Source organism: Dioscorea cayenensis, chromosome 11 (genome assembly GCF_009730915.1).
Source record: "Dioscorea cayenensis subsp. rotundata cultivar TDr96_F1 chromosome 11, TDr96_F1_v2_PseudoChromosome.rev07_lg8_w22 25.fasta, whole genome shotgun sequence".
NCBI classification, from domain to species: domain Eukaryota; kingdom Viridiplantae; phylum Streptophyta; class Magnoliopsida; order Dioscoreales; family Dioscoreaceae; genus Dioscorea; species Dioscorea cayenensis.
The window spans coordinates 1,445,745-1,469,388 of record NC_052481.1 but is presented as its reverse complement, the minus strand read 5'-3'; the positions used below and the strand labels follow the sequence as shown (position 1 = coordinate 1,469,388).

Sequence of the window (23,644 nt, the reverse complement as noted above, 5' to 3'; positions counted from 1 at the left end):
TTAGAGCCGTTTGGTTCAGCGATGTAGAAAAGATTACTACGTGTTACGTAGTATCGAAAAATATTACCATCGTTCGCGATCTACATGTGTGAATCTCAGATGAGTAATATCACATTACTAACTTATAAATATTACAAGAAAAGTGAGTAATCCCATTACCACCAAATTTCGTGTCTATCTTGGATTCACGTAGTAATCTTATAACTCAGATATTTTAACAAATAGATTACTACTGACAACCAAACACTAGTAATTAATTATTCCCTGTAATAAGAGTTTCCAAATCAAACACTAGTTATATTAAATTACCACAATATTCTCAACCATATAACATTCCCACTCATATTACTACTAGTAATCCCAGTTATGCAGTAATATGTCATTACTGACGAACCAAACTACAGTATGACAAAGTCTCTGTTTGGGGGTCCGGACAAAATATTGTCATCCCTACTTATGGGTTGATTATTAAGCCGATGCAATGTACACGGTCACATCTCCGAATCATTTTCAAAATTTGAAAAATTCCAAATTTATAATCTGTAATTGTAAATGATTAGGATATATGTACAGTATATTAAGAACACGTGTCATGAAAACAATAAATGGGACCCAATATTTAGCGACCTCAAACTCGGGTGTTCGGCACAGCAGTGGACCCCACGCGTGGCAGCGTCCGACCCTAACGGATTACCTACCGAGCTGAGCCTCCTCAAACTCGACGAAACCCTCGGCCTTTCCCAAATTCCCTCTTTTCTTTCTATCAATCTCGATCTCGATTTCGATCTGTTTAGGGTGTTTGGAGTTCTCGATTGGCGGTGATGGCGATCGATGCGCGAGCTGTGCTATTGATGGGCCTTTCGATTGTATGCGCTGTCATGCACCCTTGGGAATCCGTGGATGCTAGACCCGACAAGGCAACGAGGGAGAAGTTCTACGGTGCTCTAGTAATGGGATCAGCTCCTCAGAAATCCGGGGATGGAACCATTGCTGATATGTTTGATAAAGTGCTCGAGAAGGAGTTCTCTGAGAACGAGGCCCCCGAAGATAAGGGTTTGGGATGTTGTGTTTGAGGTGTTTGGCGTTTGAGGTGTTTGGTGTTTGGCGTTTGGTTGGAAAGAAAAAGACTACCTGGGGTTGTGTTACCTTTACTTCAAGTGTTTCTTGGAGCGTTTAAGATCAACCTTGAGCTGTTTGCTCATTGTTGCCTTATCAATCTTTAAACATTGTGCTATGTTGAACTTTGACCTAATATTGTTATGCTTTATCACTTGCCAAATCATCATGATTCCATTTGGAATTTATACTTTGCTCTTGTTCATCTATTAATAGGTGATGTTTTCCATTGGTTTTATACAAATGACAATTTTTCCCATTTTCCAGGGCCTGACACAAGTAGCTTCAACAACAGCGTAGCTGACCATCAAGTAGGTGTGACTTTTCACTTCATCCTTCCCTTGTATATTATATGCTATGTTCTGCATTGGTATTTTCTTTGTGAACAGTTTTTTCTGGTTCCATAGTCTGTGAAAAATAGAAACTAGATATCCCACACTTAGTCTCATAAAGTATTAACATTTATATTGAGGAGGAAGTGTTGGAACATATGCGTTTACCATCTTCACCACAAGCCATAACTACTGCACATTTCTTATGTGAAAAAGTTGAGTAGGCTTTTTTTATGAAGAAAAAAAGAGAAAAGGCTTAAATTACATTAGAAAGATTGATCTTTTTCTGCTTTGCCATGAGGACAGCAAAACTTGGTACATCTATTGGGTTGATTTTTGGTGGAGAAACCACCTCTTTGCATATATTTGATTTACCAATTCCTGAACCGTTGGGAGGCTTGTGCACTGGATTGCTCTTTTTTCTATTTGGAAAATGTGGTTTTGTTTTGAGAACAGTAAAATGCAGATTAATTGTCTTTATTGCACAACTCATATGAATGATGTTTAAGCAATTTAGAGAAGAAATAAACATTTGTTTTATTGTCAAGAACAAATTATTTTGGACTCTAATAGCTGAAGAGTCTTAACAGGCTCTCTACCCTTTAATATGTTTGTGTGTCTGTTAAGTTGGTTTGATATGTTGGATCATTAAGATGCAGGCAAGACTGCCATACCTAGAGGCATTGAACAGATGCAACCATCAAGTTTCACTTTACATGTAGCAGTTCTTCATAACTTGTTTTTGACATGTAAAAAATATATTTTCTAGTTATTTTATAGATAATAAAATTTTATGCAAGAGACTCCCATACTTCTCTGTTTTCGATCGGTTAAATTAATTTTTTTCTCTTGATTTCACATAATATGCTCTAAGGCAACAGACTTGAATGCATATGTTGCATGTATCAACTAGTTACAAGACTCACGTAAGATGTTCTTGATAGTGATTTTGCTACAGTTTTGCTAATGAATTGGATTGTGTTTCCAAATTCCTGCTTCTGAAAAAGGATGCTATGAATTCAAATTGATGTTCAAAAATGGTTTTGTAGGCTGTTTTTGGAGACTGTGGCTATAATTTCTCATGACAAGTCAAAAGAAGAATGATTCTACAGAAACAAAGTATGAAACATCCAAGTTGGACGCTGTGATTGATGCTTGTAAGGATCTTTTATTTTTGGTCCACTGACTTTGAATATCTTGCAGCTCAACTAGATCATTCCAAATTAAAGATGTTTTCAGTCTGGAAAATGAGGGTGCTGATGACATGACAACCTTGATTGACAGAAAGGTTAGATGAGTAGTTCTTGTTAATTTGGAGTCTGGACTAGAATTTGCATTTGATTGATGTTGCTACTTGCAAAATTTCTCTTTCAAGTAACCAGTTCCATTTTGACATTTTCATGCTTCACACTGGCCTCTCAATTTGCAGGACAACGTGTTTGTCATGTCAAATCGCAAATCAAAGTATCCTATGCTACAAGTGGATTTAAGGTTGATTTTCTATCAATAGATGCATCTGGTATTTGTTGTTAGAAGAACTATATCTTGTAATTTAAGCTTTGTTTATTGGAATTCACCATTGCAGATTAATTTCAGATTTAGTTGTGATAGTCTCGGCGACAATTGGTGGTATTACCTTTTCATGCTTGGGGCAGCCAGTTAGTTCTCTCTCTCTCTCTCTCTCTCTCACACACACACACACTTTTTATGCCTTAAATTTTGAAACAATATCGATTATTGCTCAATTTTGAGCAGTTCTGATATTAAAAACAATTGAGTTTTATATGCAAGGTCATTGTTGGCTATCTTCTTGCGGGTTCTCTAATTGGTCCTGGAGGTCTGAACTTCATCAATGAAATGGTGCAGGTATTCAGCAACCACTCTAATCCTGAGTGCCTTTTCATTTTTTCTAATATTTCTTTTGTGCCAATACTTACATTACATTGGTCCACATGTAATAATGCCCTTCCTCTCCCCATGTGCAATACCATGGTCAGTTTTTTATGCTTGTGTGGTTTGCATTTCTCAAAAAAGTAATTTGAATGATGTTTTGATCCTTTAGTCGAGGTAAAATGCTCTATTAAAATATATGACCTTTGTTAGTTTGGAGATAAACTGTATGTGACAATCCACTTTGGCAGTCTATAGTTTTATAGTGCAGAACTTTCTGAAATTCACGTGGTTTTGCTTTAAGATCACATATTTATAACATCTCTGTCGGTGGATTATATTTGCACAAGTGGATTGCTGCTTATTTTGTTTGACGATGATTCTTGGAGCTGTTCAGTAATTTAAATATCACAATTTAGAGCCGAGAAACCTTTTATTTGTAGTTGAAGATAACATTACATACCTTTAACCATAGTTCTTAGGGCATATGGACCATGTTGTTCTTATTTTATTGTAATTGTTTTCTCATATTTTGTATTTTTTTATCCTTTGGAATTTTATCACTTCTTAAGGACCAAAATGAAGCAGTGTGTAAGTATGTAAACAGCTAGAAGTACTGAAACAAAGATTTTGTCCAAGGGATAAGCACTGAATCTATTGACCTTAATAGGGCAGTAGGGACCTTTATTGCTGTCTAGCAGCGCACAGTTTTTTAAGTCTGATTTTTGTTTTTAATGTTTAGTGTTTAGGGTGTAGTAGACTTGGGCTAACTGGTGATGCTTTTGCCTCAACCATGTTTATTAATTATTATATTCTTGGTAAATTTGTTCTGCTTGCTTATAGGTGGAGACATTTGCTCAGTTTGGTGTTGTGTTTCTTCTATTTGCATTGGGACTCAAGTTTTCTTTGACAAAGGTATCTTGTAAAAAGAAACGATTTTTAACTTAATTGCCGAGTGCTAAACAAATGGTATTGATTCAATCCTTTGCATATTATTTATTTATTTATTTTTGATATTTTTTTTTTAAAATGATGTTCCAACTTGAGGCTTTGACAGTTAAAAGTTGTTGGACCTGTTGCTGTTCTTGGAGGGCTACTTCAGATCATTATTTTCATGTTACTCTGTGGTCTAACTGCAATGGTATGCCATAAGGACCTGGCTTTTTTGGTACTAATTTAGTTAGTTGTGCTTATCTCTCTTGCCATTGTATTTGTGTGATAAGTATTAGTAGATCTAAAATGTGTGGGCCTTGACATAGCTATGTGGTGCAAATTTATCTGAAGGCATATTTGTCAGCTCTTTTCTATCGATGTCATCAACTGCAGTGGTAATGGTTATGTACATATCACAAATTTTGACATTGTTTTCGTACTTTACAGTTATTTAATTTTCTTTTTTAAGATCTCAAAATTTTAAGTGGAAAGAAGTAGCACAAACGCTCTTCATGGTCAAGTTACTATTGGAACCCTTATTCTTCAGGTTGAGCTTCCACTGACCCCTAAACAAATTACTATGCATTTGATTCTACTCTTGCTATAATGATTTTTTTTTTAATTTTATCCTAACTTATCTAGATGATTGTTTATGATGGAATACATGAATTTTATTAATTGCAATCATTTACCAAGACTAAGAAACTGGAATGTAGTGGCATGATCTGGTCTAAATATCAGTTTAGTTGCCCTGTGTTTATTGGCTGAAGATACAGAATCTCAGGAAAGAAAAGTGACCTAGTCATGTGGTCGTGCAGACCATTAGAAAAGTGACCTAGTCATAACATATGTACTCACCTGTACCATAGAGAAAAATGGCAACACCTAAATTGAATCTATTCCATTTAAAATATCTAGATACCAAAAATCACAATTCTGGCAGCATTTTACCTATGTACATGTGTTTTTGGTCACACTTGAGTAACTCTGATGACGCAACATAGAAACTATGTTATATAGAATGTGGTTGTATTTGGCAACAACAGTAGAACAGCATGAAGAAGACAACACAGAATAGGACTTGACAAGATAAAAAAATTTTATTGTTATCTCATAAAACATGGACATCGCAAAATATAAAATGCCAAATGTCAATAATGCCTTTACAATTTTATACATTTCTCTATTTGTATGTTTGAAATATATGACATGGAATTAGTTTATTCAAATTTGAATCCTTAATTTCTGTTGTAGATATATAATTGTCTAACAAACAAATAAAATTTTTATTGAATATTATATTTATATTTTTAACATTATAAATTATTTGAAAGTGCTTCACCATGGTAAAATTCTAATAACCAATATATATTATACTTCTCTTCGTTTGCATATTTGTCACTATAAAATTTGTATGCATCCCTCAAGAAAGCCAAAGCACATTCATAGCATAGCATAGTAGAACAAAATGTATGGTATGGTATGGTATGGTATTGTATAGTGGAGTATGCATATAATAAAAACTTCTATTGTCACGTATAGTATTCTGTAAGGGGATTACAATAAATGCACGCATAGTATAGTATAGTATAGTATAGTATGGCCGATTGGTCGCCGGAGACCAACATGGGCTGGTGATCAGTGATGGCCGGTCGCAGGAGGCTGGACGAATGGTGGCCAGACTGTTGGTGGACTGATGGCCGGTCGCCGGAGGCTCGGGCGAATGATGGTCTGGACCGCCACACACTTGCAATAAAAAGGATATTCCACTCTAGTATAGTATAGTATAGAAATTGTGGCATCTCTAGCCTAGCCTAGCCCTAGCCTAGTAGAACGAGATGGTATGGTATGGTATGGTATGCATATAATAAAAACTTCATTGCATGTATAGTATTATGTAAAGGGGATTACAATAAATGCACGTATGGTATGGTATGGTATGGTATGGTATGGCCGATCGGTCGCCGGAGTATAGTATGGTCGATCGATCGCGGCGATCGATCATCGAGTATAGTATGGCCGATCGGTCGCCGGAGACCAACATGGGCTGCTGATCAGTGGTGGCCGGTCGCATGAGGCTAGACGAACGGTGACCCGGACCGCGTGGACTGATGGGACTGGCGCCGGAGGCCGGTCGCGGACTGATGGTAGGACCGCCACACACTTGCAATAAAAAGATATTCCACTCTAGTATAGTATAGTATAGTATAGAAATTGTGAGCATTTTTATTCTTATAGGATGAGTGTTTTTTGTTTTAACAAAATAAAAAAATTGTAACTAACCCGATCGGGTCGCCGGAGACCAACATGGGCTGGTGATTAGTGGCGGTGACTGAATGAACGAGTGCAAAGCGCCGGGTGGGACTGATGGCCGGTCACCGGAGGCCGGCCGGATGATGGTTGGACCGCCACACTTGCAATAAAAATATTCCACTCCCGAGAGGAATATCTTTTTATGCCTTTAAAACACATATTATGCCATAATTTTATATTCCAAATTAAGTGCCTAAACAACCAATATGGCATAATTCTCTAAATTATGGCACATTGTACAGTTATACCATAATTTTTCACTATCTAAATAGAGCCTAATATAACTTGGTAGTATGGGGAAATTTTTTTAGTGGAATCTTTTTGAGAACTACTATTGAAAGAAGTGCGAATCGGCCGGGAGGGGTTTATTGCACAAAAGCCGAGACGCTGGCTCCCGCAGAGGGAAGCGCAACAAATGTCAGATGCAAAGCCCAAAGACCAAAGGGAGTGAATGGAGCTGCGCAAAGTGAGAGCTAGAGCTTTAGGAAGGTTAACATCACAAAGCCGGTAGGAACGAGATGTGCTGTATGAAAGAGATGTGTGGCTGAGGGGAGGAGAGACATAACGCATGCATTGAAATTCTTGATGTCGGAGGTTCAAGAATCTATGATAGGAAGGACATTTAATTTAAGGCTAAGGAAGAATTCTAGGAAGTCCATTACTGATACTGAGAAGTGGTGGTCTCATCTTGTCTTGCTTGCTTGCTTGCTGGGGGAGAGGAAGCTTCCGAACCCAGCTAAAAAAGGCTTGAGGAAGATTAGCACTCACGCTGGCCATATGGTCGGTCATTAAGCCAAGCACGAAAATAAAGAGTACCGCAAGTCGGGTGCAACACGATAGGAAGTGTTGTCCTCCGCTTCTGGACTAGACAATCATGTCTTTCCTCTTTGCCTCAAAGCAACGGATGCTTATGTTGAAAGTCGACTTTTCCATTTTCCTTCTTGTTCATCAATCTCCAATCAAGGCAAAGTGGGCACTACGACTCTACGGTGTGAGTGCCTGTGCAGTGCAGTGCAGTGCAGATTGATCTTGAAACCACATTATTGATCTTGACATTATTGATCTTGATTCTTGACAAATACTAGTATAAATTGAGACCACATTATTGATCTTGATTGTTGACCTATTTGTATAAATATATGTGGATATTGAAGTTTATGTGCATATTGGACACATCCATAAATACCTTCTGACGTCATAATGCTAACGGTTGCTTAATTTGATTGACACACACATCCCAACTTTCGAAATATTATTGACTTAAATGCTGAATTTTGCATGGATGCATAGCAATTCTGCCTATTAAACCACATCCTCTCTATAGCACAATTGATAGTAATAAAGTTGTTATTTTTCTTTAAAAATTAGATTTAAGAGTGTGTGGACATACGTAAAGCTTGATTTTTGCATGCATAAGCACGTCATCCTTCTTATTTTTCATTTCAGGATTGTGCAGTGGGCTTACTGTTTGCTCTACTGCCTATTTTAGGTGGTAGTAGTGGCCTTTTCCGGGGACTAATGTCAATGACAAAACTGTAAGTGCCTATCTTTTCAAGTATGTTTAACTTCTGCAATGATATAGTGTGCTTTTTCTAATTCTTCTGTGATATGTTTAGGTAATGCCAAATGGCTAGATTTTTCATATTTGATCTTCCTCAAATGCTTAAGATATATATTTAATTTTTAACTCTCTAATTAATTTAATATCCAGTAATAATTTAAATAACAAATGCATGTATATGAAACTTTTTAAGTTTGCTTTTTCTATAGTGAGCTTCTTTCTAAGTTTGAAGAGTTTTGAGACTTGGATATTTATAATGAGATCTGACATCTTCAGGCTGCTAGTTTTGTCCATCTTCATGTTTGTTGCATCTCGTTGTCTTGGTCTTTTTGTTCCACGCTTCCTGAAGCTCATGATACGGTTGTCATCTCAAGTGAGTTACTATTTCTCAGCTACTGTTATTTGTTATCTGCTGTAATATGTGTTTTATTAATTAATTGGTTTATATCGTATTATTCAATTTCTCTCTACAATTACATGATGCAAGGCCCCGTTAACACATATGAGTTAACTTAGAGAGGACTCTTTATATCACCATCGGACCCTGCCCTTTTACAAGTTTAATATAAGATGAGGTCAGATCATGTCTCAGACTTAAATAATCAACAATCTCATGTATCCATTGTTGTTTAAAATTGATTAGCACAAATTAAAGATTCTAGCTCTAAGGTAGTGTTTGGCAACAAAGACTGAATAGGTTGGCTAGGACTTGACAAAGAAATAAATTGCTGTTCTTCTACATGTTCGGTAAAGCATGGGCAAAAACAAAAGCTATGAGATGCAAAAATATGAAACGATAAAATAACAACCCTATTATGTTATAAATTTCTCTAAATTTTTTTGATTTTTGAAAAAGTATAAAGTATTGAATTTAGTTTATTCAACTTTAAACCATATGTGCTTTTGTTATCAAGAGATAGAATTATCTAATAAAAGTAGATAAAATTTGGTTAAAATTTTTTGCTATTATTAAAAAATAAATTATAAAATTTTTTAAAGTGTTTTGGGATTTATGCATATAATATAGTTTTGCAAATATGTCGCTGAAAAAATTTATAGAATTATTTAACATTCCTCAAAAAAATTAAAATTATAATACGCATGCCTTCACAAAGGTATTTATATATGCATATAAATATTAATAATGGCTTTGCTCTGTATATACACGCTTACATCAGTTTTGGAGGGATATATTAACAATTACACATTTAGCAATGGTATATATCAAAAGGTGTGTATATATGCTTACACACTCTACATGTATAATTGATATATGCAAATATTAATAAAAATATGTACCATATGTATCTTTGATTTAGAAATATAATACTGACATCGGTTGTGTGATAAGATGCTGTAATGGGTTTTATATATAAGATATAGGGGTTGATAGGCTAAGTCTTGAGAGACTTTTTGGTGCTAAGCACGCTAAACTCTATAGAGCCCATATAAGGCCCACTAGTACTAAAATATAAAATCTAACATATACCTTTGCAAGAGTGTGTACAAAAATCACGAGTTAAAAGGGGGTATTATGCAATTAAAGAAAATTCCTACAAAGAGGGTGTATCTAACATAATTTAGAAATTATACATGCAAAAATAAAATTTTTGAGGGATGCATGATAAAGACTGTATTGTAATGAGAAAAAGAGTTAGGGAAAAAGGGATAAGACTAGGAAAATTGCTTGTCGACACAGATACAACTTTATCCACGGAATTTTTGGCTCTATGAGATGGGACAAAATCAATTATTTTGTTTTGTCTCCGTCCAAACAAAAAGCAAAAACGCAGTTAGTTTTTGTTTTGCCCACTATTATCCCAAACACCAAATACCCCCATTTATATGCATGGTTTATCTATTTTAAATTCGCATCTTCACTCCTCCACCAGCAATTGAAGAGAGAGGTTCAAATTGTTTAATGAAAGGTCATCCATTCCTATGTTATATCTGAATTGTATTTATTTGTTTGTTGTAAATATTTACATAACTTTTGCCGACAATTTCTTAGGTATGAACGTCAAACTTCATTTGCACTTTTGATTTATTTGTAAGCATGACATTGAATTTCTAACAAAATTTTACCAGAACCATGTAGACTGGTCTTATTCCTTTACAACACAAGTATCTATACTTTATAAGGTCTTTTAGTTATCCTTTAATGTGTTATGTGTCTCATTTATTAACATTCTTGTTGGTTTGTGTTGCAGACAAATGAATTATATCAGTTGGCAGCTGTTGCTTTCTGCTTGTTATTAGCATGGGTAAGGAAGCGCAAGCCTCTCTTGTATTCTCTATATCAAAAATTAGCATTCTTCCTTCAATATCATTTTATATTGTTGCGATTTTAATATCTTGCTGCAGGATACTTGAGTTTCAAACTGATGTTAGTTTAAATTAGTTAAACTAGAAGAATATTTGAATTTTATAACTGATATTGTATTCAACTTTAAAATCTTTTTAATATAGAAGTCCCATTACTTATATGTGCTCAAAAAGGGGGACTAGAGGAGTGAACATGTTGAGGAAATGGATGCACTAAAAGCAAATTTGGAAATGTTTGGTATCAAGTATTAAGAAATGAAGTCTAATCAGGAATAATTGAAGCAACTGTGAAGAGCACAAAGCGTTGTTGAGTTTTTCCTCTTAACTTCGAAAATTTCTTATTGCACCCTAGGTGAAGGCATGCTTTGGCTTAGTAGATATTAATCCAATAGCAGTACTGCTCATTTATATTCAGAATTATTTCCATTAATTTTTATGTTCCAAAGAAAATATGAAAGCCCTGTGCAATGCTCATCAGCTGCTTGTGTCATGCTGTTAAGGTCTAGGATTTCCATGTACCTTTGGTTTCCCTATTTCCAAGTATTGTCAGCTGTTGGTTTTTGATTATGCTCATCCGTAGTGTGTCCTCCTTAGTTTGTGTACGGGTCTACAATTCTATTAATGAGAGATCAGAGTTTTTGCGATTCCAGGTTCTTTTTGAGTTTCTCGTCTAATATTGTTTTTCTGACATGAATGGCTAATTACTGCTGGTCCAACAAGCTTTTTACCTGTGTAGTGCATAAAAGGCTATTCTAAATGGTTTTCTTATCATAATCAAAGAAATGTTTGGCAATATGTGATAGCATAGCACAGATACATTGATCAGTCTGCTATCTATATATTCTTGATAATTATATGATTACTTTATCTTGCTAATGTGGCTTTCTACCCTGTTTGCTTTCAGTGCAGTGATAAACTAGGCCTTAGTCTTGAGTTGGGAGCATTTGTTGCTGGAGTTATGATATCAACTACTGACTTTGCACAGCATACCTTGGAACAGGTAATTTGTATCAAACTACTAATATAATTTGCCAGAAGTAGATGACTTCTATTTTCAGGTGTGTCTGTTTTGTTGAAGTAAATTTCTTATGCTTCTACTTGAGCCCATGTCGTTAGGATGGAGGACAAAGATTGTTTCATAATGTCGTATGCTGTTTACACAAAACCACTTTATTGTTTTTCATAGATTATTTCATTAAGAAACTTGAATTTGATCACAATATAATAATCTACTAAAAACAGGATGATCAAAAGGCGGATTTTAACTTGTGTCAAAAGTTTAAGATAAAAAATTTGAATCTCATCGAGTATCAAATATTTGTGCTTATCTCTATGTTTAAATACTATTGAATTCCTTGTTAGTGTAAATCTTCATTTTAGCCGAATTTTGTCGTTATGATTAATTTCTTTTTGTTGGTTTATGTTCTAGGTGGAAGCCATTCGGAACCTATTTGCAGCGCTATTCCTGGCAAGCATTGGAATGCTCATACATGTGCAGTTCTTGTGGAACCATGTTGATATATTGCTTGCCTCTGTGATTTTAGTAGTGGTTGTTAAGACTGTGGTTATCACAGTAGTGGTCAAAGCTTTTGGTTATGGAATCAGAACATCAATTCTTGTGAGTACTCGTTTAAAGTCTGTAGTTGACTTTGGTTATTTGCTTAGTATCCGTTTGCTCCTCTCATGTTCTTGTCCTTTCTAGGTGGGTCTATCGCTTGCTCAAATTGGAGAATTCGCTTTTGTTCTGTTGAGCCGTGCCTCAAACCTTCACCTTGTTGAGGTATGGTCTCTCAAAATAATGGGGAGTTGGTGCAATAGCCATTTTTTTCCTTATTTAGCTATGACTACAAATGCAACTCAGCATCACCATGGTTGCTTGGCTATGCTATATCCATTTAGAGGAATGCTGATTCTGCAGCTGACACCCTGAGCATTTAGGAAAGGACTAATAATAGCTAAATGATGATTTATCAATTACTCAAAATTTTTTATGCAATGAAATAGTCCCTTAATATGTGCTTATGATAGGAACCATTTATTTGTTTAGTACTATACATACATTCTGTTTGATTTCCCATATGCACATATTGTATAAAGTTTCTATTAATGGCCATTGCCTTTCTCTTCCTTTTTCATTCTCTGGTATTTCACTAAGATTCTTGTATATTATAGGGGAAGATGTATCTTCTACTTCTGGGAACAACAGCTCTCAGCCTGGTACATGTTTAGTTGTTGAACTGCATGTAGGCAAGAATTATGTAGTTTTTGTTTTCTATTTTCATTTTGACACATTATTTTCTCTTGATGTAGGTTACAACTCCTCTCATGTTCAAAATAATTCCTGTTGTGATGCACCTAGGCACTCTTATGCATTGGTTTCCAGCTGAAAGCAGCTCACAGAATGAGGTTTGGCAACTTATGTTCAAGAACTTTGAAACAAGGAAATATGAACTTGAAGTATGAAGACAGACATAGAGCTAAAATTTTTCTTTATTGTGTTTTCTAAATAATGCATCAATAGGAAATTGAATTGTCCTTTGAAGATAAATGCATATAACCTGGTTACACTATTCAGTAAAAATATTTTTATAACTTTTTTATTTAAATTTAATTAATTAATTATTATTATTATTATTATTATTATTTTTGGGCATCTTAGCCAGCATCTTTAATTTTTTTTTCTTTGTCATTTGGTTTTCAGGAGAGAACTTCAGTTCATGAGCTACACAATAGGGCATTATAATGGTGACTACTAGTGTTCATACATTTTGATCTGTTGAGCTTAAGAAGCACTACATTGAATCGAGCTCGGAACATGTCGGATTCCAGCTTCATATGGATACATTGGATTCTTGATAGCAAAGAATACGCAAAATCTCCAGGGCAGCCAGCATCTTGGAGATCTTTTAACCTATAGATATCTTCTTACTTTCCCAGTACACAGTATTTGTAAAAGCCACTCTTTCTTCCCTTTTGCATAGTAAGCATTGATTGTCTTAGCTGTAGTAGTTGTTAAAGACGAGCCATTCAATGTCTTTGTATAGAGGTATTAGCATGAATTCTGCAATTGCTGACCGTGTTTTGCATTTAGTAGTAGTTCAGAACTTGGCTTCCATCACCAACGATCAAACTCCAGTAGGATTTCCAGGCTGCTTTAGTTATAATCCAATGAAGCCTCCATGTTGGTCATATACTTCAATTTAGTTTTTATAAGCATTGTTTTCTAAAATCTGCAAACAAATTTTATCAATAAAATAAAATCAAATCAAATCTATACAGATTATTTTTCAATGTCTGTTTGATACTCCCTCTGTATAAAAATTTTCAAATAATTGCCACCTTATAGTTTTAAGATAAGATTTTTTTTCAAAATTATTTTTATTTAATTTAATAAATTATATAAAAAAATATAATATTTATAATTAGAAGAAAAAATAGGTTCCAATAGTGATTAATTTTTATGTTAAATTTTAAAAATTTTAATGATATTTCTAATTTTTGTATATAATAATATTTTAAAACTACATGTATTGGGAATGTAGGAAATATTCAAATTCATATAAAATGTAGAATTTATTTTCTTATTTATCTATGAAAGATTCTGAAAATGTAATTAAATAATGGTGATAATAATATCGAAATTATGGTACCTGGGAAAAAAGAATATGTAAAATATATATGTTTTTGGGTTACTTTCCTCTGGATCAGACCAGATTGCATTCAATTTGCATCAAAAGGTGACAGATCAGCGCCAAAGAAACCTGGAAACGGACGGCATTAGCTTTTGGTTCCCAAATGGCAAATCACAAACATTGGGGGACTGGAGTGAAGTCTGTATTGAGGCCTTCCCAGTTCTAGTTCCAGTTTCCAGGAAGTAATTGCCAACGCGCAAAACCGTGTAGTTGGAAAGGAAGCTCGAGACTTTGAAGTTAAACAAACCCCTTCTTCTTCTTCTTCTTCTTCTTTTTCTATGGTTCTCTCTCTCTCTCTCTCTTTCTCTCTCATCTCTCTCCTTTTCTTTCCCAATCACAAACCCTAATCTCCTTCAACGACTTTTTTTAACTTGCAGCCGGTCACCCTGCACACCAATCTCAGCGACATCAAGTGCGAGATTGCCTGCGATGAAGTCCCCAAGGCCTCTGAGGTTTTTAATTCTGAAACCCATTATCTTTTCTCTGCTGATTTTATTCTTCCACGTTCACTACATTATCTTTTTCCGTTTATTTTATTGTGCTTTATTCACTTGCTAAAGCAACTGCGCTTGAGGAACTAATTCAATTCATTTCGTGAGATTTACTTGCGTTTTCGAAACTCTGAATTTGGTTTTCCTGCAAGAAAAAAATGGTCTAGACAAAATGTGTGTTTGTGTGTGTCGTGTGGCAAAACTGCATATTCATACAGCGACTCATTAGTGAGATTTACGAATATGATTTATCGCCTGGTGTTTGTGCTGAAATTTAGTTCACTTTTTTTTTTCTACAAATGTTTTATTTGTTACAGGAAAAAGCCACTTCTAAAATTTTTAAGATACATTTTAAGAGGATTAAAGTTTTTAAAGGAGTAAACAAAGTAAGAAATTGTCAATGGAGGATGAAAAGTAGGCACATGAAGGGGAAAAATACAATGTAGAAAAATAGGGAAAGCAAATACTTCTTTTCTTCTAACTCGGTAATACAGACGCAAGTAGTGATTTGCATTTGTAAGTTGTTCAAATCAATTGGATAGTTGATATCGCGTGTGCACTTGTATTTGAGGGAACACAAGAGGCCCTGTGAACCTTTCATTGCCTATTCATTTCATGCCTTGATAAGCATATATATATCTTGCAACAAGAACTTCATTTATCACTCTAGATTTTTTTATTTGTCTCTACGTCTAGGACAGAACTATATATATATATATGTATGTGTGTGTGTGTGTGTGTGTATGTATAGTGCATTCTCTACTATCAGTCAACAGATGTATAATTTCTACAAGAACTTCATTTTAGTGCCGATATTGTATAAAAGATGATAACCATGCAAAGGCTTTCATGAATTTCATCATCTCACCTGTGAAGTTATTCTTTTTGTCATTTTCTGAGTCTAAATACTTGAGATGCTACTTGTTGAGGTGGATACTACCAAAAATAAACCATTTTGCATTGGAGCTTGTGTTGATGCTTCTACTTTAGTTTTGGATTGATTATGTACATTGTCTGTCCACTGATTACCAATTGATATGCAATATTATAAATCAGTGTGTTTGTACTGGATGTGAATGAACTTAGTTTGATTCCACTGCTGTCATCATTTCCTGCGTACTACATAAGAATGACTGGACCAGGACAATCATGGAAACTTAAATACTTGAATGAGAGATGCAAGGACTTTGTTATGGCCCGGAGTTTGAGATCTAGTTATGGGACGATTGATAGTAGAACTCCAATCTAGATTAATTGATGTTTTGGTTTATTGGATCTTCTTCCTTTTGAACCTATGATGGACAAGGTAACAAAGGCTTGTTAGAGAATGCTCCGATCTCAATTTTTTTGGGTAGAAAAACTACTTTTTCCCTTCTCCTTAATTTAAAAAGTAACATATCACTAGATAGATGAATCCTAGATTATCTCATCTAGATAGGCTTCATATTTGACAACTGAACAACATCACTGCCTGCATACTTATAACACACATGTTAGGCTATAATTATATTTAAAACAAACATAGACCAAGTACATGATAATAACTAAGCCAAACCACTTCTTGATCGATCCTTGTTGCTTTTTGCACCAATGAGTATAATGTTTACACACTTAAGTTTGTTGCTGGCGCATAACACTACCTCCCCCCTCAAATTGGAGCTTGTCCTCAAGCGAGAAGGATAATGAAACTGAATCTGCCAGACATTTTCCCATGAAGCATCTGTTAGTAACAAACCTTCCCAATGAACCAAAACTTGATTAATGACATGCCATGGAAAACTCTGCGATCCAGTATTGCTTGAGGAGTTGGACTGATTTCACCATGATAAACCAATGGAAGGGGCTCCTGAGCTGTAGTGCTACTGGCTCCATAGTATTTCTTCGAGTAGGATACATGGAAAGCGGGATGGACTCGAGAAGTGGCAGGCAAATCTATTTTATAGGCAACAGCACCAATCCAGGACAGAATCTGAAATGGACCGTAGAATTTAGGTGCCAATTTGCAATTTGAACATGAATGCAAGGAAAGTTGGCGATAAGGGTGGAGTTTTGAAAGAACCTTGTCTCCAACAGCAACCTGAATATCCGTATGGCAGGCATCATACACAGCCATCATGTGATTTTGTGCTTGAAGTAAACGATCCTGTAAATTATCCAAAACATGATCACAATATTTGAGGACAAAGTCGATTGCTTCCAAATGAGAAGCATTTGGACAATAAGCAAGCAACTTTGGTGGTGGTCTGCCATATACAATCTAAAATGGGTTGCATGCAAATATGCAATGTTGTGTGAAAACTGGTATTATAACAAAGTATTGCCCAAGATAACCACTCAAGTCATTTGTTCAGACGGTCAGTAGTAAAACAATGCAAATACATCTCAATGGTCCAGTTGACAAATTTAGTCTGGCCGTTGGTTTGTGGATGATAAAAGGAGCTGAAATACATTTTACCCCATTTAACCGAAATAATTCTGTTCAAAAAGAGCTTGTGAAAGTTACATCTCGATCACAAATAATTGATTCTGGAAGTCCACGCAACTTGACAATATTATCAAACAAAACACGAATGACTGTAACAGTCGTAACTCATAAGGATGGGATATGAGAATAAAGTGGGCATACTTCGACAGCCGATCGACCGCTATAAATAGAACGGAAATAAAATCCATTGAAATATTAGATGAAATTTGAGTAGGAGCTGGGAGGGGCTGCAAAACACCTGCTGGATAAAGATGTTCAGTTTTATGGCGTTGATGTATATTGCAAGGTTTGACAAAGTTTTGAACATCTTGCTTCATCCTTTTCCAATGGAAATCTGCAGCCACTGGTTTTATTTTCTTTTGATATCCTTCATGGCCTTGATTGTGGATAGAAGAAACAATAGAAGAAGTCAGATGCGAGTCATGTAAAAGATAAGCACGATTCTTGAAGAACATTAATCCATATTTGAATGTCCAGGGACCAAGAGCTACACCTTGCTGAATACATGTAACTAGCTGTGCAATTCATTGGAGGATGCCACATGAGAGTGGACGGCATTAAACAAAGCAAGAGATAAGGTGTCAGCAACTACATTTTGACGGTCAGCTTTGTACTTAACCTTAAAATCAAAACCCAATAGTTTGCTCAACAAATGTTGTTGAGGGGAAGTTACAGCCCGTTGGTCCAAGAAATATTCTAAACTATAGTGGTCAATATGCACAATGAATAATCTGCCCCATAAATGAGGACACCAATGACGAATAGCTTTGGCTAGACAAATGAGTTGCTTTTCATAAGCAGGTAGTCGTTGATGGTGAGGAGCAAGAGCAGGGCTATAATATGCAATTGGGTGCCCATGTTTTGGAGAACTGTACCTATTCCACTGTTAAAGGCGTCACATTCAACCACAAATGGAATAGTGCAATCAAGTAAAGTGAGAATTGATGTCATCATCATCGCAACCTTCAATTGATCAAAAGCTGCTAATGCTTCTTCTGTCCAATGGAAAGATTTTGTCCGAAGCATGGATTTAAGGGTGCTGCTATAATACTGCAAACTTTGACTAATTTGCAGTAATAACCGGTTAAACCTAATAATTCTTGTAATGCTTTAATTGCCGTAGGTTTCGGCCAGTGCAACATAGCGCCAATTTTAGTTTTGTCAACTAACGCCCTGCTAGCAGAAATAACATGACTCAAATAAAAAACCTCTGTTTGTGCAATGGAACATTTGGGACGCTTAAAAATAAATTGTGATGTTGCAAGACAAAAAATAATACGCAAGTACTGCACATGTCCACCCCATGTTCTACTGTAGATGAGGATATCATAAAAAAAAAACACGAGAATGAATTTGTGCAAGTATGGCCGAAACACATCATTCATCAATGCTTGAGAAGCAGAAGGACCATTAGTGTGCTCGAAGGGCATGATGAGTCCGAAAAGTTGTTTTAGCAATATCGGCAGCACATATTTGCTTTTGAAAGTAACTAGTGTAAATCGAGTTTAATGAAGAATTGGGCTCCATGAAGTTCCTCTAACAACTCATCAATCACGGGAATTGGAAACTTGCCTTTCACTATCTTGGCATTCAAAGAGCGACAATTAACACAAAAATGGCAAGAACTGTTGTCTGCTTTCTTGACCAGTGTTATTAAAAGCGAGAAAAACGCTCACCTAGGCGCTCAGCCGAGGCGAGGCAAGGGCCCAGCGCCTCAACACCCCCTGGGTGAGGCGCCTTCAATAAGGCGAGTGTTTTTTGCCAAGCGCCAAGCATAAAAAATGGCGTGATTGTCCTTTTTTTTGGCTATTAGCTCTGTATTCAATGCTTTTAATTAGTGTTAATTGCGATTTTAAAAGGCACACTTACTAATAAGGAAGAAAATAAATTTAGGGGAGAAAAATTGGGTGACTTTACAAAAGCCACATTTACTAATAAGGACAAATAAATTTAAAGTAGAGAAGGTTAGTAATTTTAGAAAAAGGCACACTAGTAGGGAAAGATAAATTTAAGGGAGAAAAACTAGATTTTAGAAAAGGCACACTTACTCATAAGGAAGGAAATAAATTTATGGAATAAAAACTAGATGATTTTAAAAAAGGCACACTTATAAGGAAGGAAATAAATTCAAGGGAGAAACACTAGGTGATTTTAAAAGGCATATTTACTAATAAATAATGAAATAAATTTAAGGGAGAAAAACTAAATGATTTAAGTATATTACTGGTATTTTTTTTAAAACAATCAGTGAATTAAGAGATCAACTTATTAATTAAAGAAAATTGAAGAGCCAAGAAAAGTTACACTCTAAATCTAGTTATGGAGTTGAAGCTAGCTTAGATGATGGGATGATGATGTTGTAGAATTAAATGATTTACGAAAATAGAGTGTGCACGGGTAAATTTTTTGGTAGGGTACCAAATTATAATCTTTTCTCATTTTGGGTCCAAAGTCCCAAACTTCAATTTGAATCAAAATGGTTACCCAACTTCAATTTTATTTTACCAGGTGGTTATTTAAGAGATTTTGGTCTTTTTATGATATAAATACAAAAAATTTTCTCTCATGACATACATGACACATTGTTCACGCAGTTGGCAATTCCATCTTATTTGCTAAAAGAGAATTTTCAACATTAGATCATAAAAAAAGGACCAAATTCTCTTCGGTGACCACCCAGTGAAATAAAATTAAAGTTAGGTAACCATATTGATTCAAATTAAAGTTTGGACCGCAAAATGAAAAAAGGACCATAGTTTAGTGCCTTATAAAAAAATTTACCTGAGTTTGCACTCTAAAAACTTGAGTTGTTTTAGACATCCAAGAAGTGTTATACTTAACTTTATGTTATGCTTTGTTTGACTTGATGCTTTACTTTGCTTGATTTAATTATTCCAAAAATTATATATATAACGCTTTACTTCACTCAGGCATGCGCCTTTCGTGGTGCCTCTTGCCTCGGGCAATAAAAAGTCTTAGCGCCTTAAGGGTGCCTAGCGCTTTTAATTACATTGTTCTTGGCCAGTAATACTAGAGAGGAAAATGGAGATTGGCTTAGGCGAATGATTTTTTTTGGATAACACCTTTTTACATTGTTTCTCAGCTTCATCCTTCTGCATATGAGGATAATGGTATAGTTGAACAACGATTGGTTCTGTACAATGCTCCAGAATAATTCGATGATCATAATCACGAGATGGTGGTAAGCCTGTGGGCTCTGGAAAGATCACATCAAATTCTGCTAGAATAGGTTGAACGTCCGAACTGCGATCATCATTTAAATGGAGCAGTAGTTTGATGAAGAATAGAAGTCTGATGTGTCTCTAAGCCATGTAATTCAATTGTCTACACTTAGCAAAACGCATGCATAGTGCAGTAAAATCCCAATGGATGGAGCCCAAAGTTCTAAGCTAATTGACACCTTGACATAGTCCCAAAGCAACCCAAAGGAAGCAGAAATAAATCAACATGAAAATTTTGATCACCTAGCTTTGAGGAAACAAGTTTTGCATTAACCTGAACTTTGAAGATGTTCTCCGTTGGCGACAGGATTTCATCCTTTTGTTGGACACAAGTGATTCATCAATGAAGCTGTGTACTCTCAGAATCAATTAGAATTAATAATGGCTGGTTTTTAATGTATTGCATAGTTTGAGAATGTTGAACAGTTATGGCATGAATGGAAACCTTGTGCTCATCTTCCATAACCTCTCTGCATCTTCTTCTGCCTCCTCAATCCTTTCTACCCAGAATATGTGCTTGCACCTATGACCAGGCGAATAATGCTCATCAGTCACCACAGTTATAACATAGGTTTTTGGCACATCGTTCCTCCATCTCAGCGCAAGTTAAGCGCATGATGTATAGAGGTTTTGAAGAACTGGGTTGGTTAGGCCGCTTAGCATTAGAATTTTCAGCCTTGGCAATGGAAATTTCAGATTCACTTGAACCACCTCGCCACTCATATAATCATGCTAAACTCATGGCACTTGTGAAATCTGTTAGGTGATTTAACTGAACTCCAACAACATTATATTCTTGTAAGCCAGTAAGGAAAATTTCAACCTTTTTGCGCTGACGTTAATGTACTGGAACAAGCAGATGATTGCTCAAACTGACATTGATATTGCCCCACACTTCCTGTTTGGCGAAGTTTGGACAATTTACCAAGTTTTGTGCTTGAATTGGAGGGTTAAACTGAGCATTGCACAAATGTGGGGCAACCATCTCCATCTTTTCCTCTCTAGGGATTTTTTGATGACGGAAGAAATAATTGCAACGACTAAGCCAAGGCAATGGATCTTCACTTCCATCTTATAAGGGAAACTCTAGTTTAGCATACCTGGGTGTAAAATTACCCTTTTTTGTGTGCCTATACAGATTTCCTTCTTCAACTCGACGATCTCGGTTTACACTGCTAGTACCAATTTCACGTCCAACCATTCTTGATGCTGCTAGTTCACGTGCCAAATCATTGAGTTGAGCCGAAAATTCTTGTTGTTTTGCTTCTTGGGCAATGCAATCCCGTTCGATCTATCCCTTGTTCTGTCTTCTTGGTACATGGCCACGAAGGCTTCAAACTATTGGAAATTGCGTGACTCTCCCATAACTCCTATCTCTGATACCAAATTGTTATGGCCTTGAGTTGGTGATCTAGTTATGGGACGATTGATAGTAGAACTCCAATCTAGATCTGACTGATGTTTTGGTTTACTTGACCTTCTCCCTTTGAACCTATGATGGGCAAAGAAACAAGGGCTCGTTAGAGAGAACCCTCCGATCTCAAGATGTATGATGGAAAAAAACTTCCTTTACCTTTTCCTTCATTGAATAGATAACATATCACTAGATAACTGCCTCCTAGATTATCTCATCTAGATAGGCTTCATAGCTGACAGCTGAACAATATAACTGCCTGCATACTTATAACACACATGTTAGGCTATAATTAAAATAAAACAAACATAAACCTATTACATAATAATATCTAAGTCAAACCACTTCTTGATGGACTCCTTGTTGTTTCTTGTTTCTTGCGCCCATGTATAACATTTATACACTTGAGCTTATTGCTAGCGCATAACAGACTTGAACCCTTTTTTTCCCCAGAATTTCCTAGCATTATGTGCTAGTGGTTACTATGATGGAACCATTTTTCATCGGAACATCAAGGGGTTCATGATCCAGGGAGGAGATCCTACAGGCACGGGCAAAGGAGGGACTAGCATATGGGGCAAGAAGTTCAATGATGAAATTCGAGAATCTCTTAAGGTGTTACATTCTCAGCCTCTTTATCTTGTATCCAAATGCCAAGGCTGTTTTCTAGTTGATTATCATGTGCAATTTACTGAGTAAATTTCAATTCTTATGTAGAAATGGATTTTTTCAAGTGATGATGTTTGAATAAGAGCATTTTGAGTGTGTGCGCGTGTGTGTCTGTATATGTATATATATTTTAAATAGCTTGCTTTGTAGCCTTTAGACAGATTAAAGCATTGAGTTGATCTGAAAACTGTTGATGTCTTTTAGTAAACATAAATGTTATGATGAGTTGGTCTGACTAACTTTCTTTGTTCGTCTTTGCCAACCAAATGTTTATAATGAATTATATTTTAAGTATTGTAAATGGCATTCTCTCACATTGCTATGAAATTCTTCTTGTTCTGATTTAGATTAATGCTAATGAAGTATATTCTTGTGAATAAAACAGCACAATGCAAGGGGAATCCTTTCAATGGCAAATAGTGGACCAAATACAAATGGAAGCCAGTTCTTCATCACTTACGCAAAACAACCTCACCTTAATGGACTGTACACAGTCTTTGGACGCGTAATCCATGGATTTGAAGTTCTTGACCTAATGGAGAAAGTACATAATTTTCAACCCTTCATTATCCATCAATTTCAGTTAAAATCATGTTGTCTCTGTTACAAATTTTAGTGAGAATAATTTCTTTTTTAACACAGCAGACACTAATTTAAACTTGGTTGCATGACACAGACGCAGGCAGGGCCAGGGGATCGACCACTTGCTGAGATCAGGCTGAATCGTGTAACAATACATGCAAATCCTCTTGCTGGTTAGTCTTCCATTGCAATAAGACCTGCAAGGTTAGAACTATTTTCTAGAATCTGAAATGTATCCAAGCTTTTTTTTTTTATATAAGAGGGAAATATTTCCTCTCCATGAATTAAAAAAACCAAATGGAGCGGTGAACCACTTTTGAGTTCAGGATGCTGTGTTTGGATAGAATGAAACGAGAGTGTTTGTTTTGGCGTTTTGTTTTCTCTTCATATCTTTTATATATATATATATATATATATATATTTGTGAACAATGTTTTAGCTGTCAGCCAAACTTTTATAAACGAGCAACCGTGCTAGCTGATGTTTTTGGTATTTTTTACTTATTTATACCAAAGCAAAAACAATATTTAATAAAAGAATTAGTCGAAGTTAAAATCCAACACCATTTGTGCCAAAAAAAAGTAGGCCCTTGATTAATG

The 23,644-nt window shown here is 35.6% G+C and overlaps 3 protein-coding genes across 3 annotated transcripts; all 3 read left to right on the top strand.

Moving 5' to 3' along the window:
* The first annotated feature begins 656 nt into the window (after positions 1 to 656).
* On the top strand, positions 657 to 1,340 carry LOC120272328 (K(+) efflux antiporter 5-like). Its single transcript, XM_039279141.1, has one exon. The coding sequence runs from the start codon at positions 822 to 824 to the stop codon at positions 1,071 to 1,073; it is 252 nt and encodes an 83-aa protein (XP_039135075.1). The 5' UTR covers positions 657 to 821; the 3' UTR covers positions 1,074 to 1,340.
* Positions 1,341 to 2,529: 1,189 nt separating this feature from the next.
* Positions 2,530 to 13,544, top strand: LOC120272205 (K(+) efflux antiporter 5-like). Its single transcript, XM_039278968.1, is given in 18 exon segments — positions 2,530 to 2,567; positions 2,652 to 2,736; positions 2,878 to 2,939; positions 3,034 to 3,106; positions 3,240 to 3,314; positions 4,182 to 4,253; positions 4,396 to 4,479; positions 4,598 to 4,666; positions 4,741 to 4,818; positions 8,031 to 8,119; positions 8,422 to 8,518; positions 10,356 to 10,409; positions 11,375 to 11,470; positions 11,900 to 12,088; positions 12,173 to 12,250; positions 12,643 to 12,687; positions 12,781 to 12,876; positions 13,172 to 13,544. Coding segments are annotated over 18 exon segments (1,422 nt in total). The 3' UTR covers positions 13,214 to 13,544.
* LOC120272204 (peptidyl-prolyl cis-trans isomerase CYP18-1-like) lies at positions 13,525 to 23,419 on the top strand. Its single transcript, XM_039278967.1, has 6 exons — positions 13,525 to 13,605; positions 14,208 to 14,333; positions 14,540 to 14,614; positions 22,248 to 22,409; positions 22,849 to 23,007; positions 23,140 to 23,419. Exons 1-6 carry the CDS (start codon positions 13,525 to 13,527, stop codon positions 23,221 to 23,223), a joined length of 687 nt encoding a protein of 228 aa, XP_039134901.1. The 3' UTR covers positions 23,224 to 23,419.
* The last annotated feature ends 225 nt before the right edge of the window (positions 23,420 to 23,644 follow it).

What these genes read in the sequence shown, in the direction of transcription:
- LOC120272328 (XM_039279141.1), top strand. Translation starts at nt 822, where the DNA reads ATGGCGATCGATGCGCGAGCTGTGCTATTGATGGGCCTTTCGATTGTA.
- LOC120272204 (XM_039278967.1), top strand. Translation starts at nt 13,525, where the DNA reads ATGAATTCTGCAATTGCTGACCGTGTTTTGCATTTAGTAGTAGTTCAG. An exon ending in TCACCAACGATCAAACTCCA is followed by an intron (nt 13,606 to 14,207) that starts GTAGGATTTCCA and finishes TTGCATCAAAAG; the next exon opens with GTGACAGATCAGCGCCAAAG. An exon ending in AAGTCCCCAAGGCCTCTGAG is followed by an intron (nt 14,615 to 22,247) that starts GTTTTTAATTCT and finishes TTTTTTCCCCAG; the next exon opens with AATTTCCTAGCATTATGTGC.